The 23,727-nt window shown below is 34.8% G+C and overlaps 1 protein-coding gene across 1 annotated transcript in view; it reads left to right on the top strand.

The window, feature by feature from the left end:
- The window catches only part of LOC130054997 (uncharacterized), a 91,163-nt gene that overhangs the window by 55,755 nt on the left and 11,681 nt on the right, over positions 1-23,727 (top strand). Inside the window, exons 33-35 of the mRNA XM_056166140.1 lie at positions 2,210-2,296; positions 6,764-6,853; positions 21,153-21,260. Of these exons, the coding sequence (XP_056022115.1) occupies positions 2,210-2,296; positions 6,764-6,853; positions 21,153-21,260 (285 nt within the window). The remainder of the gene's footprint in view (positions 1-2,209; positions 2,297-6,763; positions 6,854-21,152; positions 21,261-23,727) is intronic.

The raw sequence follows: 23,727 nt of genomic DNA, 5'->3' as shown, positions 1-23,727 counted from the left end.
TAAAAGTAATAGTTAATGGTTTTATGAACTAACCTTCAGAGATTTTTTGAATCCAAGTACAAGAAATTGATATGCGAGTTGAACGTGTGAAAAATTGAAAGAAAAACAAGATTCATCAATTATTGAAGTAATTCCGCTTTTATTCAATGTGTGTACATTTTCAGTCCATCGGTTCAAAGTATACTGTGTACAATGAAAGCAACATACATGTTCTTTATTCATTTACGTTTTACTTCATAAACTGTATTTATTTTTGGTAAAGAACCCTATGAAATTCAATGTGTATTCTGGAGACTCGGGCATGGTATGCAGTTAGTCTTAGCCTTTAACCTCTCTGATCATCATTAAGGGCCCAGGCATGTCGAAGAAAGAAAAAAAGATCGCGATCACGATGCACATAAAAGGTGAAAAAACTTCGATTATATGATAATCGGTTTTTTGTTGTTGCTTTTTTTGTTTTGTTTATTTTTTACCTTTGGTGTTAAAGCAATACGAGCTGTAATTGACGGCATTTTTTCAACTATCCAATTATTCACCAAATAACACCTACCGGCATAACTGATATAATCACCAAGATCTGAAGAAAAATTCAGCAAAATAAAGAAGGGAATATTGTTTGAGAGCATACATGTACCTACAATGAGCATTTCGTATAAACCGCCATTGCGTCGTATACACGGACATGGGAACGATGATTGCCGAACATAATCGGGTTGCTGAGACAGACGTCATATACAAAGATGGAAACTGACGTGAATAACTACACGTTTCGTTTGTTTAAAATATTCCATCGTTTCATGAATGGCAAGAAGTACTCTAAGTGTAAGAAAGTAATAATTACACAAATGTTCAATTCAAATGATATTTTGGTTGTGATTTTCTATACAATTGGCATGTTAAATTGTTTACAAATCTAACACGTGCTCAGTGCCCCCCTTTCGCTTTTTTCCGAACTGGTGACCTCCGAGGTCAATGCACATCGGAGATTACGAGCAGGAATTACTGGCAGGATGACAATGATTCATAAAATCGACATTTTCTGCTGATCGAACGGGTTTATTGCTTCAGATTCACTGATTCCATTAAGTTGTATGTATGTAATCACAAATATGTTAAATATTTGTTCTTTTATTTTTCAATTTAATTACCGTCAGTTACAACTTGTATTGCTTTAAGATGTGAATCTACTAGTGTATAAGCAATACAAAATCCTTTTGCGGTTTCTACATGTTGGGCTGGGCAGATCAACTCTAAACCATCGTATTGTTAAATTTTGTTACATGAAAAGTTTAGAATTAAAGAAATCTAGACTTTCTATAATAATATATATATATATCGTTATGAAGTTTAAAATTCTTAATTTTAGCAGTATGATTTAGCTCCCCCATCTTAGTACTAGTGTTACAGCTACAAAAGAAACCTGCTTTTTAGGAAACTTAATATAGTAGCACATAAATACTCGTGCCGAAAAGAATGAAATGAATTTTCATTGTTCGAGTTTAATTGTTTTCAGAACAGAAAAAAAGAAAGATATGAGAGTCTTTAAACGGAAGCTGAGTCGAGGCTTGAGGTTAGCCTTGTCGAATAGATACTAGAAAAAAGTGATTGCCAAGAGTTAGATAGTCTCAGATATGATTATGTATATGGCATAAAACTTTTTTTTCTTACTCTCATGCATAACCTAAATTCTCCTTCACAACGTTTGGATCGCTTGCATAGGCGACGTCATTTACCTCGTATATTTGCTAAATAATACACAAATCAAAGTCCAAATTTTGCTGCAAAGGTCCCAAATATTGTGAACTAATGGTAAGTATTGACAATTATGTTTAAAATGAAATAAACACAAATTCCTGTCGCTAAATACGATTTTCTGACAGCGTTTTCGCTCCACCGACCTTCGCTTCAGAACAAAAATCGTTGCTAATCGATGACCCTTGCATTTTATAAGAGTGTAAAACAATAGAAAATAGAATTACTCATCGAATCACATTCTTACATTTTAGTTAAAATCTCAACAATTGCTTACATTGAGACAATTTACCATCTATGCATGTGAAATTTGGGTATCGATTGCATAACCGGAAATCGATCTCTTTTGATTTCTATACATAACCTGTTGTTATGCAATTGATCGATTAGCAGGCGTGGTGTAGTGTGCAATTAAAGACTGTATATATTGAAAAATTGTATCAATATTTACACACAGAGCCGTATGTGGTTAAATGAAGCTGCTGAGGATTTCAAGATACGTAATCTTCGAATTTACCCGGTGTCTGTGAGCAACACGAAACCGGTATGTTCTTAACTTTATATGGTATCATACAATCAACAGCTTAGTGTTATATGCTGTTCTTTTATTTATTGTAGAATAGTAATCAAAATGTACATGTATACCCCATAAAAGGACAAACGTAATTTTCTGACAACATTGACCTATTTTCCAAGTGTAATTAGAAATTAAAAAAAAATATAAATAAATAAATGAAATGAAGTAATATACACCAGTATTTCTCAAAAAGACCTTTCCCAGAACATTTTTGGTGCAAATTAAATGGAACATTGAAGTTCACTCAATCATCGTTTAAGTTGGTAGAATAAAACTATTTTCATACCTTAACAGTCCTAGCTAGTAATATAAAGAAATATGAAAAAGGGAAGACAATGAACATTGAGCAATCTCATAAGTCCTACAAAGAATACAGAATTAAGAGTAGGACAAACACGGACCCCTGAACACCAGAAGTGGAATCAGACTCCAAAGTCATAAAAGTTGGATGACTTCACTTTCGATCTAAGTCTCACCTTTTTACTACTACATGTAGTATGTGTTTCTCCTATAAAAGTGAAAGAAACGCAACCAAGTTTTATGGCCTTTGAGCCAGGTGTCTAGGAGGAGTAAGCATCCCCTGTTGACCAGTCGCACCGTAGTGAGCCCTCTGTCTTCATCAAGTAAACGGAGTAATCCGTAGTTACAAATAAACACATTTTAAACATTTAAATGCTGAGCGCCTGGCCCAGGGTCGCTACCTAACTTAACGACTTGAACCTATGACATCCCGTTCCCAAAGCAAGCATTCTACCGACTGATATTCAGATGTTTGATATAGGATACAGATATACTTGATGAGACTTGAAACAAACCGTTGTAAAACCAATTACATTTTAAGGTGAGAAGGAGATACATGTCGAATAATATTTTTATTGACTCGCAGGAACTGATGATTCAAGTGAGATTTTTGGATCACGGTTGTTTTGTCTACTGACGTCGTTGTTGTCTATAACATTTCACAAGTATGTTTTTCTGCCTTTTCTCCAGAACTGCGTAACCGATTTTAATCAGGCAAGGCACAATGCATTTTTGGGTAATAACTAATATAAAAAATGTTCAAATACAGTTTCATGCTACAACCCAAGGAAAAGACATAAAGGAAATCATGAAATAAGCCAAGTGCTGACCACGTGAGTGTCTCATTGGCATATCGCATATCATTTTCCCACTAATTCTTGGATCTGTGCATTTCTAACTATCCGATGGTGATTTACACGTGATCTGATAAAATGAATTAGCATATATGCATATATATATATATATATTTAAAAAATATGAAAAGAAAACACAGAAATCCTCCGTAAAGCTTTAGCGCTTTCATTACATCTTCAGAAGCTTTACAAAAATGTATACATAGCAGTATCATAGTAACAGTGATTATGACGTCAAAGTAAGCGGAACGTTAAATGTCTATATTGTGACCTCATGGATAATGTACAACAATGATCTGGAAAAAGTACGGGAAAATCATAGGCAATTATAAAAGACTATTAAGTTTTGGCTTTAGAATACCAATAAAATGTTTTTCTTTTTCCCGTCTCTGAATAGCACTGGCACATCTGAGTTTATAAAATGGGAAAATGTTAAATCGTTTTTTACCACACGTTTCCAGGTGTGCACTTAACTGGATTTGTCTGTATTCAGGTGTACTGATGTGCTGCTTATGTACACGTACACGGGCACGGAGAGTGTTGCCAGTTTCACCAATGTAATATTCCTTGCATCCAGGACATGTGATGGCGTATATGACATCCTTTGTATCGCATGACATGTTAGCATTAACTTTAAATTCTCGTCCGTTAAAATTATAACTGGTCCCTTCTGTAATGTAGTCACATGTACCGCATCGAGGGTCCGTACACTTTGACACTGTATAAGTACGGTCATCTAATTGGGAGGAACAAAGTATTCTCTTAAGATTTTTGGGCTGGAGTTTACTGCTAATAAAACGACAGTTCTTGTATATGCCTTTTGTTTGTTCATCTTCCCTAAGTAGCTTGTTTAATTCATAAACAATTGAATTGATGTTTTGATTTCTCGGATTATAAGTGTGTACAAATGGTATTATTCCTCCGTCATTAGCACATCGTGTGTTTGAAAGTAGCTGTATCCTATTGCACTCCTTAGCCTTCATTATTCCATCGTCTACAAGTTGTTCTGGGTATTTTTGGCTTAATAAATACAATTTTAATTCCTCCAAGCGGATATCCCTTGTATCGATATTGCTGACAATGGTACAAATCCTTCTTGCGAGATTATATGGTATAGCTGTTTTAGTATGGTGGGGATGGCACGATCCGAAATGCAGGTATTGGTGGGTATCTGTGGGCTTATAATAAATATCCGTATTTAAGTTGGTATTTTCTTTTAATATAAGAACGTCAAGAAATGGCATTTGCGTATCATCTGTTTCCATCGTGAATTTGATATCCGAGTTCATTTGGTTTAGTAGATCGTAAAACTCCGATAACTTATCGACATCATCATCCCACAAGATAAAACAATCATCTAAATATCTCTTCCATTTAGACTGTATATTATTTGCAAATTCTGCCCCCCACAACGTACATAGTTGATCATGTAACTTATGTTCTAGATAACCTAGGGTTAATGTTGCATAGGTAGGTGCGACTTTTGTCCCCATTGCAGTTCCCTTAGTTTGGAGGTAATGATGGTCGGAAATAGCAAACGAGTTGTTTAAATATTAGTATCCGATTACTGAGACTCTGTTTAAATTTTGGATATATATATATATATATATATATATATATATATAGATATATATATAGATATATCTATGTATCTATCTATGTATCTATCTATCTATACGAAATATGAACTTGATGTGAAAACTTACCATTGCATTACTTTATGACCACGTGTGAAGAAGGCGCATACAATGTATAAATACTGCACAGAGTAGTTGACCGGAGAAGTTCGAGTAGTTAAGAGTGAAGACACGTTCCTGTCATCGGGGATGAAATCAAAGTTTGCGTTGCATAATTTATTATAAGCTATTACAGATACGTTAATAATGTTAGTTTGGATGCAAAAAATCTGTATCATTCGTATGTATGTACCTTTAAGTTTTATGTAGGTTAGTGTAGATGGAAATCCACAGGACTTTTAAACGTCGGGGTACCCTTGATATGAATAACATCTAGAAAAAGGCTTGCAACTTTTATTACAGGGTACCCGATTTGGCAATTAAAAGATAATTCGATTTTATAGTGATTTTACACTGCATTCTCTAGCTTTTCCTTTTGACATGTTATTCCCAATATTATAGCTGAAAGCATTACATGCAGTGACTGACGGTATTTTTCTCAGCTATCCAATTATGTACCGACTAACACCTTTCGGTATAAGTAATAATTAGGCAAATGTGCCACTCAAATGAAATTTTGATAGTTAATTTTCTATAAAATTGGCATGTTAAATAGTTTACAAATCTGACACGTGCTCAGTGCCTCTCTTTCGCTTTTTTCCGAATTGGTGACCTCTGAGGTCAACGCACAACGGAGATCACTAGCAGGGATCACTGACAGGATGACAATGATTCATGAATCAACATTTTCTGCTGATTTGACGGGTTTATTGCTTCAGATTCACTCTGATGCTATGAGTTTATATATAATCAATCACAAATATGATAAATATTTATTCTTTTATTTTTCAATTTAATTGCCATCAGTTACTGCTTCTATTGCTTTAAACATATTTGTACATTGAGTGGTCGCTATAATCAATATTTCTTAATTTTATCTATGATTATCATTTCGAAAATCCACTTGGTAGAAATATTTTTATCATAAAGACCTTGAAAATACAAAATAATACCAAGATTTTTGTGATGGATATACATGTAAGTAATTGATAAAATATGATTTCGTTCTAATACAGGATGGATACCTAAAACTTTTCATACCTAAGGACTGGTATAGTTTGGCTTCATAATTTTTTTTCGATTCGTCAAAAAATAATGATGATGATGAAACGGTGTTTTGTGAAAAGCTGCTTTATCATTTTCTTTTATGAGTAAAATTTCCCTTTATGAACTTTAACAACAGCACAGACAACAGGAATTGGTATTCAACGAAGAAACAATCTACAGTACTTGAGTGTGCTGGTAATTAAGAAATAGAGAAGAAAGGTGTCATTGCATGGTGCGCACCTGTTTTGTATCCTGACTATTAGTAAATTGTATATTTATGTTGCATTCATAGTTGTATATCAGTATTTCAGGATTCCTCTCATCACATGATCAATATTACATTAACAAACCATTGTTCATTAAATAAAGGGAAAACAATATACCCCTACCTACAAAAGATTTCTGCCTAAAATTGGAATTAACTTCGTTATCCTTCATCAGCGTCGGTATGGAACATAATGGCTTCTTTGATTTTAATCCAGAAAGATTTTTTTCAGGAGTTCCTGGAAGATGTTTGCCAGAAAACACATGGGAAGATGTACAAATCTTCTGAAATTCATAAACTCATCAGGATGACTCAGAATATAGTAAGGAATTCAAGTCGTCTTTAATTGGTAGTCTATCCTTCATATATAATTTATTTTGCCAGAATTATGGAAAGGTGAAGATTTCGAAGTGATAAATCTTATAACACCTATAAAGAATTTAAATTAAGAGTAGGGCAAACATTGACCCCTGGACATACCAGAAGTGGGATCAGGTAAATATCTCCTGTTGACCGATCACACCCACCGTAAGAACTTTATTGACTGTCTGGAAAAAACCTAAGTGAATTTATTCTACACTAATTATTTTCGGTAGTGATTAAGTTTTAAATCGTATTTTATAAAGAATTTTTGAATTCAATTTTGATTAGGGGCCTCCGTGGCCGAGTGGTTAGAGCATCGCGCTCAAAATCACACGGCCTCTCATCTCTGTCGGCGCGGGTTCTAATCCCACTCGCACCGGTAAGTGAGAAAGTTTCCCAGTTTACTTCGGTGGTCTCTTCCCAGGTACATTATATCTGGGTTCTCTCTTCCACCAATAAAAAACAGGGCGCCACCATATAACTGAAAAATTGTTGAGTGTGGCGGAAAACATCAAAACAATCAATCAATCAATTCTGCTTAAGAAACATTTCAAAGAAAGGTGAAGATAACAATCTTCTCATGATCAATGCCAATTAAAATCAAAGAAATAGAATTCTGAATATCGTGCTTTCGCCTACTTTTTAAGAATCATGTATTGAATTGTTTTTTCACGTCCCATACAAGAATTGTACACTCCTATACTGTAGCCTTGGCTTTTTTATCCCAATTATTTTTGGGATTCTTGGCGTTTTGGACCTTGTTTTGGCAGGGGGGTCAAAAATTTGTGGAAATTAATTTTTCCCTTTTTCGCTGAAATTTCACGATTTCCAATTTCCCATAATTTTTTGGAATTACGCGTCCCATCTTAATAAATTTGGTGTTAAGAAGTATGTCCTCTGTCCATGCACGGGAAGTTACATAGCATATATTCTAAGGCCGTAGGCGTTCCAACGACAATTTTTAAACTCACTCAGTGGCCATATGCTTTCTTTGGCCATTTTTTAAAATCCTACTCCCATTTTGCTTTACGTGTATTTTATTTGGTCTTTGAACCCCCAAAAATCTAAAACGATCCAAAAACCGGCCTGATGCCCTATTTAGTTCTCACTGGTGCCTTATTTAGTCCTCACTGGTGCCTTATTTAGTCCTCACTGGTGCCTTATTTAATCCTCACTGGTGCCGTATTTAGTTCTCACTGGTGCCTTATTTAATCCTCACTGGTGCCTTATTTAGTCCTCACTGGTGCCGTATTTAGTCCTCACTGGTGCCTTATTTAATTCTCACTGGTGCCTTATCTAGTCCTCACTGGTGCCTTATTTAATCCTCACCGGTGCCAATACGGATCCAGATATCATGTCATTCTGAAAATTCTACTGTAAAGAGCATTAATTTTTTTTAATCTACGTAAATGTTTTCGTTGAAATTCTCGAAAATATGAAAATGACTTCCTTCTTGTTGATATCGTGTGATTTATCAGTGTATATTACCTGAATTAACATCTGTGTATTCGTAATGTTTGCAGTAAAATAAGTTCCAGAAATGCTGGTGCATATACGTAGCTAGATAGAAAAATGCCGCTATTTTCAATGTGAAGGGCGTTGAATTTGAAGCAGGGTAATATATCTCAATGATTTTTCTGCCGTCTTAGAGCTACAGGAAATACAGACCTCTAGAGGGAAAAATAGCAGTTTTCAGTATAAAAGGCTCTCTCTCCGTATTCTAACCCTAGATCCACTACCAAGAGGGTTAGAGACGTTTCTCACCTACCAAAATATTCCTAAATGAATTATCTACGTGGCAAAAAATAGTATACAATCGATTATTAAGCTCCAATTTGCAGTATCTGCTGGAAATACGAAAATAAACCCCTGAGTCGTCCTGCATTCGTGTATTATTAATGAGATAAAGACAATGTTGTGAAGAAGTCTGATATTGCTCAAAATAGAAAGTTTTTTCCTATATGGGGGTATATTTAAACCTTGGTGGCTAGAGTCCAAAATCGTTTATGACCAGGGAAAATGTATTAATTTTTGTCTTTCAAGTTATTACAAATGTGATTGCATATTCTTTTCAAGCTTTTTGAGACAAACAAAATCCTAGAAATTGCAGAATGTGGGTGAATCCTTATAGGGGCTGGTTGTCTTAATTCTTAAGCTATATCAATGATCTTTACAAAATTAATATTTATCATTGTCTCAGTGAGACATATGAATGGTGTCAATAACAATGATCTAGACTAATGAATATAAATTTCACATCCAAATAGGTATTCACTTTTATGCCCGGGGCACTATATCCCCCATCAAAATTCGACATTTTTATTTATAAAGGTATCTTGGAGTTCTTTATATCATTTTCGTTCGCTTGAGGAGACGAGACAAATTATGTAAGTATCAAGATAATAGCTTAAGAAATGAATGTTCCTGCCCTCAATATGTGTGGAGGCAAATCTGCCTCATCAAAAGATGGACTGCAAATCTCCGACCTACCCATTAAATTCTTTGTCTCGACGAAGAAAAAATAAATTCCATGAAAATTGCAGAATTTAGACTTACTTTTTAGGGCCCCGCATGAAATGCGGGAAGCCCTATAGTAATCACATTGTCCGTCCGTCCGTCCGTCTGTCCGTCAACACTTTCTTTGTGACACGATAACTCAGTTTTTATCGTACAGTTTTCAAATTTTGTACAGAAATAATGTACAATAAGAGGGAGAAGCCTATAGATTTTGGGGTCATTTCACTTTGTCTGTCTGTCTGTACGGCATGATCTTTGTCATTATGAACACGTTCTTTGTGACACAATAACTCAAACAGTTTTCATTGTACAGTTTTCAAATTTTGTACAGAAATACTTTACAATAAGAGGAAGACACCTATATATTTTGGGGTCATGTAACTTTGTCTGTCTGTCTGTATGTGTGTCATTATCTTTGTTATTATGAACACTTTCTTTGTGAAACGATAACTCAAACAGTTTTCATTGTACAGTTTTCAAATTTTGTACAGAAATACTTTACAATAAGAGGAAGATACCTATAGATTTTGAAGTCATGTCACTTTGTCTGTCTGTTTGAATGTCATCATCTTTCTTATTATGACCGTATTTATTTACCACTGTCTAAGGGAGATAATTCAATTTGAATTATGATATGCATTGTATTGATATATAGAAAATTTACAAGAAATAACTCTACAACATTGTGTATGTGTATATATTTGTTTTTTTTTAATGTGATATAAAAAAAATGCTTGATGTTACATGTATATTGAATTAAAACACGTCATTCCCAGTCAACAACTTTCGATCGGGATCGGAATGCGAAATAAAATTTCTTATATCCGGTTGCAAAGTGAAACTGCTTCATGCTTCAAGTTATTGAATTATGTAGTAATTGCACGTTACACATTAGAGAACTGTTCCTTTTAATAAAAAAAGTCACAAAATAGATACAAAATGAGTGTACATTATTCATTACTGTTACCGAGCTTTCGTCGGTGAAAATGTCGAAATGGCGTGTTTCACTGCGCTTGTTGACGGTAAGGTCCACATTTTCTACGTGAGTATTTTGATATTTGCTCATGAATTTTTTGCGCATACATGGTATGTCTCGGCTAGGAATAATGAAAACTTTCTCACTTATGTATGTAAAGACATATTAATCTCTATTTTTAAAAATGTAGAACACTTTTATCAAATGGCAATGTGTTTGAAAATGCTTAGAGCCCCGATGTCAGAATTTCCTTTTCCAAGACATTAATATGTCAAATTCATTATCCTTTTCGAATAGGATGTACCATATTTTGTACCAGTTATCCATTTTGAATCCTCTATTAGAATGGAATTTTATTGCACTCTGTTGTGTTTGAGTGGATGTCATGAGTGTGTGTCAAACAGAAGTAAATTAAATTGCACAAGTCTCTCATAAATATGCTTCATGATGCCTTTTTCACAAATTGGCATTCCAATGTATCTTTATATATTATTAATTCTAACATATATACCAACTCCAAACATTGCTATATCAAATACAGATGTCACTTTCCTCTAATAACCCTCGGCGGGGCCCTTGCTGACCGTGTCAGTTTTCTAGTTCGATGAGTAAAAACCAATGCTTCTATTGACTGGATGTTGCATTACTCGAGCAATATTCCTTAGATCATTTTCGTTGTCTCGAAGAGACGAGAAAGAATATGTAAAATAAATGAAACAATTTTTAGAATGATTAATGGATATTCTATGCCAAAATGGGTTTTTCGGGAGTCGAATCTTTATTATTCATGTGACAGCAAATCTGATTGCATATTAATTCTTGTCTCCACAAGATTGAACAAGAGGCCCATGGGCCACATCGCTCACCTGAGAAAAGAGTGTTTAAGTTTTAAACCCAACATGGCAGGTGTGACCAGAAAATCAATAGGGGGTCATACACGTTGTAAATATGTGCATTAAGTGTGTAATTATAACAATTGAATGCCCTTCAGTCAAAGATTTTTGGTGCCAAGATTAATGATATTCACCAAGTTGTTCAAAAGGAATCGACGGCGAGTTTTCTTCTTCTTAATTTATAAATGAAGACAAAAATTAAATTATATCACTAGATTTATTTGGATGCAAAATTAACAAGAGCAGAAAAAATTGAAAATTTATCTACATTTTTTCCTATATATTCCCATGTAAAATTTCTTAAACACTCCTCCTTATATATTCCCATGTAAAAAAAAAAATCAAAAAAAAAAAAATATCGATCTTCTATGTGGCCCCAACCTTCGCCAGGGGACCATGAATTCCACAAATTTTAATCTGCACTACCTGATAATGCTTTTACATTAAAATGACTAATCATTACTATGCTCTTCTTGAGATGAAGATTTTTGAACATATATTTTTTTTAAATATTTCAATGTCAAACTTTGAACCCCTATTGTGGCCCCTCCCTACCCCCTGGGGGCATGACTTGAACAAACTTGAATTTACACTACCTGAAGATGCTTCCATATAAATATGATTAATCACAGCTTTGCTATTCTTGAGAAGAAGATTTTTAAAGATTTTCCCTATATATTTGTGTGTAAAACTTTGATCCCCCCTTGGGGCCCAATCTTATCATCGGGGGCCATGATTTGAACAAACTTGAATCTGCACTATGTCAGAAAGTTTTCATGTAAAAATCAGCTTTTCTGGCTCAGTGGTTCTTGAGAAGAAGATTTTTAAAGATTTTTCCTATATATTTGTATGTAAAACTTTGATCCCCTATTGTGGCCCCATCCAACCCCCGGGGCCCATGATTTGAACAAACTTGAATCTGCATTATGTCAGGAAGCTTTCATGTAAATCTCAGCTTTTCTGGCTTAGTGGTTCTTGAGAAGAAGATTTTTAAAGTTTTTCCCTATATATTTGTGTGCAAAACTTTGATCCCCCCTTGGGGCCCCATCTTATCCCCGGGGGCCATGATTTGAACAAACTTGAATCTGCACTATGTCAGAAAGTTTTCATGTAAAAATCAGCTTTTCTGGCTCAGTGGTTCTTGAGAAGAAGATTTTTAAAGATTTTTCCTATATATTTGTATGTAAAACTTTGATCCCCTATTGTGGCCCCATCCAACCCCTGGGGCCCATGATTTGAACAAACTTGAATCTGCATTATGTCAGGAAGCTTTCATGTAAATCTCAGCTTTTCTGGCTCAGTGGTTCTTGAGAAGAAGATTTTTAAATATTTTTCCTATATATTTGTATGTAAAACTTTGATCCCCTATTGTGGCCCCATCCAACCCCCGGGGCCCATGATTTGAACAAACTTGAATCTGCATTATGTCAGGAAGCTTTCAGGTAAATTTCAGCTCTTCTGGCCCAGTGGTTCTTGAGAAGAAGATTTTTAAATGACCCCACCCTATTTTTGCATTTTTGTGATTATCTCCCCTTTGAAAGGGACATGGCCCTTCATTTGAACAAACTTGAAAGCCCTTCACCCAAGGATGCTTTTGGCCAAGTTAGGTTGAAATTGGCCCAGTGGTTCTGGAGAAGAAGTCGAAAATGTGAAAAGTTTACGGGCAGACAGACGGACAGACAGACAGACGGACGCCGGGCAAAATGTGATCAGAATAGCTCACTTGAACCTTCGGTTCAGGTGAGCTAAAATGGTATACAGATCTTTTAGATTGGAAAATAAAGTGACGTGGTTTTATTTATCTACCCTGCTATCATAAAATTAGCTCATGAGGAAAGAATACATTTTTGGGAGTAAAAATTGTAATTTCTTGAGCTATGACATTGTGTCTTATTCCATTATATTTGTCTCAACAAGCTGGAAAAAAATATGTAATAAGATATTTTCTAGAATGAAGAAGTAACCCTTACACGAACCCTTACTCTAACCTAACCCTAGCTCTAATTGAAAATTTCATTTATCAAACTATGAAAGTGTCTTATACCATTTCCTTCGTCTCGACGAGCCGAAAAACAACATGTAACTAGATTTATCATTTGATGAATAACTAATCATTAACCTAACAGTAACCTTAACCCTAACCTAATCCTAAATGTAACCTAATGTAACCTAACCCTAAAACTAGCTTTAAGTCAAATTCTCATTTATTCAGCTATAAAAGTGTGCCTTATGCCATTTTTATCGTCTTGAAGAGGCAAAAAAATGATAGGTAAACATATATTTTCTGGCTAATTTAGTAATTCGAACTCCAACCCTAACCGTAAGTTAAATTTTCATTTATTGTATCATTTTCTTCGTCTTAAGTTAGACGGTAAAGAGGATATTATCATATATTTTTAAGATGAATAATGAATTTAGTATTCCTCAAAATTTAGTATTCCTTTTGAAATGATTGTAAGTGTTAAAAAGGCTATTCGTGACTGCTTTTCTTACTTCTCAAGCTACATATATCTGGACCATCTTTATACTGTTTTTTCTCTCTAGAGGAGACGAGAATGGATGCAGTCAGATATTTTGTAGCATGCATAATTAAGATTTGACTCATGAAAACCCGATTTTGGACTTATACTGTTTCCTGCGATTCGATTATCTGATCAGGATATAGGGCTCACGGTGGGTGTGACCGGTCGACAGGGGATCTTTACTCCTCCTAGGGGAGTAAGCATCCCCTGTCAACCGGTCACAACCTTGGTAAGCTCTATATCCTGATCAGGTAAATTCTTTTATCACTTCTGGTTTACTAAACACAGAAGAATATATGGTACGTACTTTTGTTTTAATATGTCTAGTGCGGGATTTTAATATTCCTCTTATAATTCTAATCCATTCTGACAATACATCAAGTTCTTCTTTTTCATACAGGTGACTCTCGATGGTTCGAACTTCGATCTCTCGAAGTTCTCGGTTTCTCGAAGTGAAATCATGGTCCCTATTTTTTTCTCTCTATATAACAAAGCAACTTTACTATCGATCTCTCGAAGTGAAGTTGGGTCCCGTAAAACACATTTCATTGTTTTTCATTCTCGATGTCTCGAAGTGGTGGTAGCGTATACCTACCGTTACCCAAGCGTATAATAATTTCTACTTGGACCTGAATTTTATTGTATGCCGGAGGGGTAATTAGGTGTTTACATAGTTGAAACATCGCCCGTGCTTCTTTGTGGAGGTGACACACTTGAGTATATAATTGGCTAATTGGTCAGTTAACACCTTGCACTGGGATTCGTGCCGTGATGATTAAAATTATGTATAATCCGACTCTGAATAAAATCTATAATTTGTTTTGACGTGACAACGAGAGAGTAAGTTTTATACATAATTTAGAGATCTACAGACTGTTAAATTTCTCAAGTTTGTTCTTTGTGTAAAGTTACTCTAAACATCATTTTACTCATTCGTTAGAATTTTTGCTTTGGGTAAAGTGACATAACATTGTGCTCTGTTTAGTTTGCGATAGTAAAGCTTCATCGGAACTTGGTTTTGTATGCCTATCTAAGCATGATTAAAGAACAAATAAATACATAAACTTTAAAATATTTTTATTAATGCAAAATAATGGGTTTTTTTTTAAAGTTTGATATCAAATTAACTACATGACGAATATGAAGGAAAACATGTCAAAACGATATCATAAGATCTTGTTCGTAAACATTTCCGGTTACTGTAAAATCTTAACCATACCGTCGGATCTTCAATTTCCGAATTTCGATCTCTCGAACTCTAGACGTTTTATCAAGGTCCCTTGAACTTGGAGTTATCGAGAGTCACCTGTATTTAGCCCATCTTCTGGCATAATTCTCGACAGAATTCATAATAGAAATGAAGTTCTGCCACCAATTGAAAGATTGAGGTTCTCTGTATTTAGGACCTTGTAGAATAAGTGATTTGAGGTTCTCATTTTCAACAATATCAACATCACCAGTAATGATTTGTCAAGCTGGACTATAGTTGAAAGTAGATGAAGAACAAAAACACGTAGGTGGATTAAGTATAAGATGCTTTATATTTAGGCACTGCAAAGCTAGTTTATAATTAAAAAGTTTGGATGCAATATTAGAAGTATATTTGTAGGAAATACTGGGTGTAGACTTAAACTTGAAGTAAGTTGGAATACACGACTGAACCCTTTTATGACGAAGAATATTGTTTATGTTGAGGGCATTTATTCCTTTGTTTGTAAATTTGAGCTTAAGGAATTGGCGGCATAATTTGGAAGGAAAATCATCCGTGACCTGTGGTGGTTTTAAGACCATTCATATGTCGATTCGATATTCGATATATCCTGTAAAGTCGAGATAAAAGACATCACGGGGTTATCCACATCTGCTTCGTATTTAGATATTTTATTGAAAATGGATATTGACGGCAAACGAACGACTCAACTTTATGATAAACGTAATGATTTCAGCTTTTTCATCGTTAACTTCCCATATTTATGTAGCAATATTACATTATCACCTGCATATGGTGTTTTTATATCTCTCAATTAATTCGATATTCAAGAGCTTGTTCTGCGTTCTGCGTATGATCAGTTTTTAAATCGAGTCAGGCAGACAAACAAGCTGATGTTACAGGGGATTCAATACTTTTTTATAGCCTCGTATAAATTCAGCATTTCGCAAATCCCATGATCGTTATAACCATCTAGTTTGCCCATATAACCTTGACATATATGGCTCCCAGCGGGTGTGACCGGTCGACAGGGCATGTTTACTCCTCCTAGGCACCTGATTCAACCTCTGGTGTGTCCAGGGGTCCGTGTTTGCCCAACTATCTATTTTGATCACTGTTCGTTATCTTCGCCTTTCATAAAGAACATTAAGATATGGTAATAAATATGGAAATCAAATTGCAAAAGTTTTTGAGCATAATATGTTCATTTTTCACCTTAAAATCTTTAATGACATTCTTTTTTGTCCCATTGAGATGAAGAAAATGATATAAGACCCAATGATATGAACTGATTCGATATGCAAGAGCTTGTTCTGCGTATAGTCAGTTTTTAAATCAAGGTAAGCTACTGACAAACAAGTTGATGATACAGGGGTTTCAACAGTCTCGATTGAAGTCAGCATTTCGCAAATTCTATGGTCGTTATAACGATCTAGTTCTTCAATACAACCTCGCATTGGGTCAAATACTGTCTGACGTGTTTCATACCGATTGTTAAGCCGTTCTTGGCACACTGATTTTGACTGCGGATAACTCCGTTTACCTGATCAGGATATAGGGCTCACGGCGGGTGTGACCGGTCAACAGGGAATGCTTACTCCTCCTAGGCACCTGATCCCACCGCTGGTATGTCCAGGGGTCCGTGTTTGCCCAACTATCTATTTTGTATTGCTTATAGGAGTTATGAGATTGATCACTGTTCGTTATCTTCACCTTGCATGAATAAAAATGTCATCCCCGAAACGCTATGCATTTCCGTTATAAATCAACGTGACGGGGAAAATCTACCTCATGGGGTAGATCATTTATTGATGCATCTGGGAGGTGGTTTTTTTTTTTTTTTTTTTTTTTTTTTTTTTTTTACCTGTATCATTTTGTTTATCTCAAAAAGGCCGAAAAGAATATCTAATACGATTTATAATAACTTCAAAGACAAAATGTTCCTCTTGTCATAGATCATTTTAGACTTTAACTACCAAGGTATAAATATACTCCATATAGGTAAAAACCTTATTCATCGTGTAATCTTCTTTATCTAACCTAGCACCAAGGAAGAAGACGTGGTTCTGCGTTATGTTGTTTTATTTTTATAGATATTTAAGGCATTGACCTATAAGGAAACCATTTACCAATCAGCAAGGAATAAGACGTGATTCGGCTTTATGTTGATTTATTTGTGAAGAAATGCATAAGGCATTGACCTATAAGCAAATCAAATAACAATTGTATTAGACTAAAAGTATAATTTTACAATTTAGATTTCATAAATTGTTGGCAATAAGTTACCAATGATACAGCATGCATTTATAATAGAAAAATATATTCTGTAAGAAATTGACCATTGAACCTACAAACAAGCTCTGAAAATATACTCCGACAACTTTAACTGCAAAAATACAATAAAGTATAAAAGTTGCAGTTAAGAATAAGTGTCATACAGAAATGTATTGTAGTAAAAGTAAGACCTATGTACATATGGTTCTTACGCACCACAAGATGCACTTGATAAAATGTGGACACTGATCTGCTTCACCCATTTTGAACGGTAACTTAATGTTGAAGGTGAATCATGACTATTGGGAAATGAAATTTAACGTTACAAAATTATCGACTCACAACAATACACACACGAAAATCAACTCAAACCGACAGAAGAATATTTACTAAACATTACAAAAATATAATCAAATGGAAAATAAATTAATACAAAAGAAATAGATAAGAATAGATTCGTACTACCACGTTATGTATTGTTTTCGTCTCGATGAGACAAAGACAACGATATAAAGATGTCTGAAATAACAAATATGATTACATATTGTTTTCAAGCTTTTCTACACAAACAAAATGATATTATTAATAAGAATTCTCATATACACCAATAACCGCCGCGGTGGTCTAGAGGTGGAGCATTCACCCCGCATGCGGATTGTCGGGGTTCTAATCCTTGCCACAACAAACCTAATTATAAGTTATTAAAACAGCAGTTCCATCGCCAAACGCTCGGCATCAGGTGTGAATGTCATGGGTCCTCGGAGATGACCTTAAAAACGGATGTCCCGTTTCACAGTAGGTGTGGCACGATAAAGAGCCCTCACTGGTCAATACCCGTAATCGCAGAGGATAGGCCCAAATTAAAGCCCTTCACCGGTCGTGGTGACGTCTCCATATGAGTGAACTATTCTTGAGAATACAATCAATCAATCATACACATCAATAAATAGAATTTGTTTTCTTTGGGGCAGATTCTTTCCGCGCAATGATTTATGTAGGGAATGCATATTTTTAGGAGGGGATGACAGTTTCATTAATTGTCCTATCTCGTATATTATATCAGTTTCTTCGTCTCAGTGAGGCAAAGAAAATGATATCTAAAGCATTCACCAAGGCCAATGTATAAGAAAAACCCGACCTCATAAATCCTACTGTACCACTCTAGGAAGTAGGACTAAGTCCTAAATTGTCACGTTTTATGGACATGAATTCTAAAAATTATTTGATTATATATTCTTTCTCGTATCAAGAATGTTTGGGTACTATCTAACTATTTAAAACATTGCTGTAACGTCAGTTCTTTGTCTTGACAGTACTTTATTTTTCATACTGTACTGAACATAGTCCAGTATTATCAAGAGCAGGACAATATTATGAGAAATACTGTTTTAGATAGAACAATGTTTTAAGTAAGATACAAGACTCCGATGGTCTATTATGTCAGATACGGGACTGATCACTCGCCGCTACGTGGCTCGTGCCAGTCCCGTATCTGACATAATAGATCATCTTCGTTTTGTATCCCTTACATACAAGGGCCTCCGTGGCCGAGTGGTTAGAGCATCGCGCTCAAAATCACACTGTCCCTCACCTCTGTATCCCGCTCGCGCCGCTAAGTGAGAAATTTCCCCAGTTTACTTACGGGAGATCGGTGGTCTCTTCCCAGGTACATTGTATCTGGGTTCTCTCTTCCACCAATGAAAAATACCACCAAATAACTGAAAAATTGTTGAGTGTGGAGGAAAACATTGATAATAAAAAAAACCCATATACATTACCCTTTTAACATCTGAGAAGGTGTACTAAGGTACTGGAAGAACCAGAAGGATACCATGTTCCATTAAGATATGTTTTTGATGATTCTTTTTCAGATTCCATGTGCTCAATCTAAAAATGTTTTGTAAAACTTGTGATATTTTAATCACTAGTAAATTCATTTACTAATAATCTCACCGGACGTAAGTTCTGTACTAAAACGTTTGAGAATTTGACCTTTAAATCTTCTAACGTTGTCTACGCGATTGAATGAGACTTAATTTATGTAGGGGAAGGTAAGGGTTCACTTAATAAAAGAATATTGGGCCACATATTCCAAATAATGGTGATAACCAATTTCTCTATAAACATTTTAATTCCCCTGACAACTCCATCTTGTCCATGAAGGTCAGAATTCTAGACATAAATGACCATCATACAGACAAAAAAAGGTGAAGGTAACGAATCGTGATAAATCTCATACAATCAAGTTTTAAGTACCCCTTTTCTTGGACAACGAGAAGATCACTCTAGGTACTCAGGGATGTGACGGAATTCTTCAGAAATCAGAGGTAAACTGGTCAAAAAGGGAGGAAAACACCTCAACCTACCTGGAAAAATATCATTTTCTGCCACTTTAGATCAAACCCAGAATGTTTCATTTTTTCGAAAAGTGAGCAAATCAGAGGATTTCCTCTGAAAAGAGGAAAAATCACACCCCTTGTACCGCTGTCCAGGGGTCCGTGTTTGCCCAACTATCTATTTTGTATTGCTTGTAGGAGTTATGAGATTGATCACTGTTCGTTATCTTCACCTCTCATGTGCAAATCATAGTTACAGCGAATTACAAAAGACCGGTTGAGTTTTCAATTGCCTGCTGGATTGATCAACAGACTTTACAATTTGGTCAGCAAAGTATCACATTTGGTCTGAATTTAGGTCACAAAGTTACTCAGGTATGACAAAGAATTGGCAACTTTTTTTTCTCAGTGTGAGTGACAACCCCATAAATAAGATAATTTAACACTTCAGTTTTACTGATTATTTCAGGGAAAAGAATTTCTCTAATTGTATAAGTTAATAATTTCTTTGTTAAAATATCTCTCCATCTTATTTTTTTCATGGTTATAAGCTGAATAGGTGTTGTAAAATTCCCAAAGGTAGATGTGCACAAACCAACCCTAAAAACTATAAATAGAATAGAACTCTGAACTTAAATGGTTAGCTATAATAACAAGAATTCTATTGGTCAGAAACAGTAACAATAGAAGAGTTTTCTGGAAGTTTTCTTTGTGTGATATGAATGGAATGACCTCAAATATAGTTTGACAAACAGATAAATGGTTCATGTACATGTGGACACTTTGTGAGATGTCTAATGAATTTTTTTAAAAAGTGAAATTGATAAGAGTTTATTAAAGTTCAATTTAATCAATAAAAAATTGTATTTGAGAGAGAGAGAGAGAGAGAGAGAGAGAGAGAGAGAGAGAGAGAGAGAGAGAGAGAATACACCCTTTTCTTTACTTAAAGTAATCAAAAGTATTTTTGAAAGAAAAATATAATCAAATTTGATTTTGTTCCAAATTTATTGATTTAAAAACACTTGAAATAATGTTTCAAATGAGAGAGAGAGAGAGAGAGAGAGAGAGAGAGAGAGAGTGCACCTTTAATTAAACATGTTAAAGTATTCAAATGTGTATCTGAGAGAGAAATATATTCAATTTGATTTAATTGATGTTCACTTTGGAAAAAAAATCCTAGGGAAATAGCTGCAAAAGACACTGAAATCAACTCAGATTTACCTGTAAAAGCAATCTACGCTTGAGTAACTTTGTGACCTAAATTCAGACCAAATGTGATTGTTGGCTGACCAAATTGTAAAGTCTATTGATCAATCCAGCAGGCAATTGAAAACTCAACCGGTCTTTTGTAATTCGCTGTAATGGCCTTGTGTGGCGAGTTGATAAAAAACTGTAATTTTTGGTTCCTTGTATTTAGGTAAATTCCAAGAAAAGTATTCAGATTAAAAGCATATAAAATGTACATCTGTTATTTTTGTCTTCCATCCTTTTCTTGTTCTTTGTCTATTGACAATAATTGTTCCATTGTAGGTACAAACCATCAGAATGATTGAAAATGGAATAGATTTTGAAGAAATGGACCTCACTTTGTTTAGAGACAATCCACTTTTGAGTGATTTTGACTCTGCAGACAACTGGGTAGGTATATTTAGATTCACACACACACACACACACACACACACACACACACACACACACAGAGCACTAAAATGACCAACGACACGAACAACGACTTTATCAAATTTTTGGGACGACCAAAAAGCATGTAAATGCATATGTAGATTTAGTGTAGTTTCAGTGCTAGGTGTATGTAGTTTCAGTGCTAGGTGTATTTCTTGTATTCTCTGTGTATATTACATGTAGCTGTATATTAGTATATTAGCCATACTATGTAAACATTTTCGTTTTTCCTGAAGAAGGGACAGGTCAATCGCAAAATTTGACAATTTGCTTCTTCGTGTCGTTGGTCATTTTAATGCTTTGTATAATTTTTGCATTTGACTTTGTATTCACGTTGTGGATCCAGACACTTCTAGGTACAGATGTATCGGGTGTTGTTGGATTGATTGATCTTGTATTGTTTAACGGACTTCTGGAGAATTTTTCACTCGTAAGGAGACGTAACCATTGCCGGTGAAGGGCTGCAAAATTGAGGCATATGCTCGGCGCTTACGGCCTTTGAGCAGGGAGGGATCTTTATTGTACCACACCTGCTATAACACGGGACCTAGGGTGTTGCGATCTCATCCGAAGGACCGCCCCATTTAGTCGTCTCTTACGACAAGCAAGTGCTACTGAAAACCTATTTAAACCCGGACCCCACGGGAAAACTTATATATATATATATATATATATATATATATATATATATATATATATAATTTAAAAGAATAGAATCCAAAATAATTAAATTGAACTGATCGTTGATTATTATGTGATCATTTTGGATTTTATTCTTTTAAATTATTTAACAACTGTGCCGATTTCTTCATTCATTTTTTTAACATCATATATATATATATATATATATATATATATATATATATATGGTTTACGGACTTCGCCTCTCATATGAAACAATAATAAAGGTGCAAGCATTAACTCTGGAGCAAGCGTTTTGGGGTTTATTGGCAAAATTTTTTATTTCATACTCTATATATATTCAATAAATTATTTTTTCTTGGTATCGGGGTAGAATAAAGTCAAAAAATAAAATCCAATGCTCAAACTTTTATCTATAGCGCTTTCGCCCTGCGGGCTCGTCAGTAGATTTTTAAACAATGTAAACAAGTTCCATTATGACGTCATCGTCGTGACGTTATGTGGGCAACGTTAAACATAATACAGTCATGATTGTGACGTCAGAACATTATACAATGTTAATGTTAGGCACTTTTAAAAATACAGACATATTTTAAACAGTTCCGTCTATAAGTTTTAAGCGCCTCTAAATTCCTGTACATTAAAGGAGACATTCTATGTAAAATATACATGTTAAATAACATGAAGTAAAAATATTAACAGTTTAGTTTCGGCTTAAACAGTTTTATGAAATAGTTTTCCTTGGCTTTGCGTAATTGTTCATTTTCCTCTTTTACTTTGTAAAATGGGAAAATATAAAAACTGCCTTCCCCGCACGAATCAAAATGTCCGCTACACGGTGTGTTTCTTATTGTAGGATCTCTGATCTGTTGTTTATGTATACGAACACGGTCAGCCAATTTGGTTCCTGTTTGTCCTATATAGTTTTCTCCACATGTAGGGCACGTCATACAATAAAGTAGATTTTTAGATTTACACGTCATAGTTGAATTTACTTTGAAGTTCATTCCGTTTTTGAAAGTTATGGAGTGGCCGGTTTGTATAAATTGGCAAGTACCGCATCGTGGATCCTCGCATTTGAAGACTGCTGGTTTTTCGGGGTTTGATGTAAATTTGGCTTTAGTGAGAATTTTTTTCAAATTTGGTGGTTGACGTCTGCTGTGGAGTATATCCGTGGGCTGAATGAGGTCATTTAATGTTTCTGATTGTTGAAGAATAGGGAATAACTGCTTGGCTGTTTTGAATATGTTGTGATTTCTCGGGTTGTGTGTAAGAACGAAAGGAATTTTGTTGTTGGTTTCTTCATGTTGTTTAGTAGTTCGCAATTCTGTGATGGGAGTTTCTTTAGCCTTTTGTATAGCTGTTTCAATTAATTTTGGTGGGTATTTCTGTCTGTATAAAAATGTCATAAGTTAAGATAATCTTGTATTTCTGCGATCCTCATCTATTGATATTCTGCAAATATATACGGACATCGACCCGGGGACACACCAGAGGCGGGATATAAACATAAAAATGGTTTTATTTTAGTTGAACATGTTTTGTGATGAGACAAAAGTTTGCCCCTAAATTGTCGCACTGGACAAAAGCTACCTTTCGAAACGCATTCGCAATTCTGAGTTTCAAATTCGTAAATTATGAGTGACCGTTCAGTTTGTTTTCTGTCGACAATTCAGCATGACGGATTACAATTGCATTCGTAAAATCATTACATAATTTTCAATACGAAATAATTTATGTTACATTATGTTACATATGTTATAAGTGACTTCCTAATAATCAA

Source organism: Ostrea edulis, chromosome 5 (genome assembly GCF_947568905.1).
Source record: "Ostrea edulis chromosome 5, xbOstEdul1.1, whole genome shotgun sequence".
NCBI classification, from domain to species: domain Eukaryota; kingdom Metazoa; phylum Mollusca; class Bivalvia; order Ostreida; family Ostreidae; genus Ostrea; species Ostrea edulis.
This window is presented reverse-complemented; position numbering and strand designations above follow the sequence as displayed.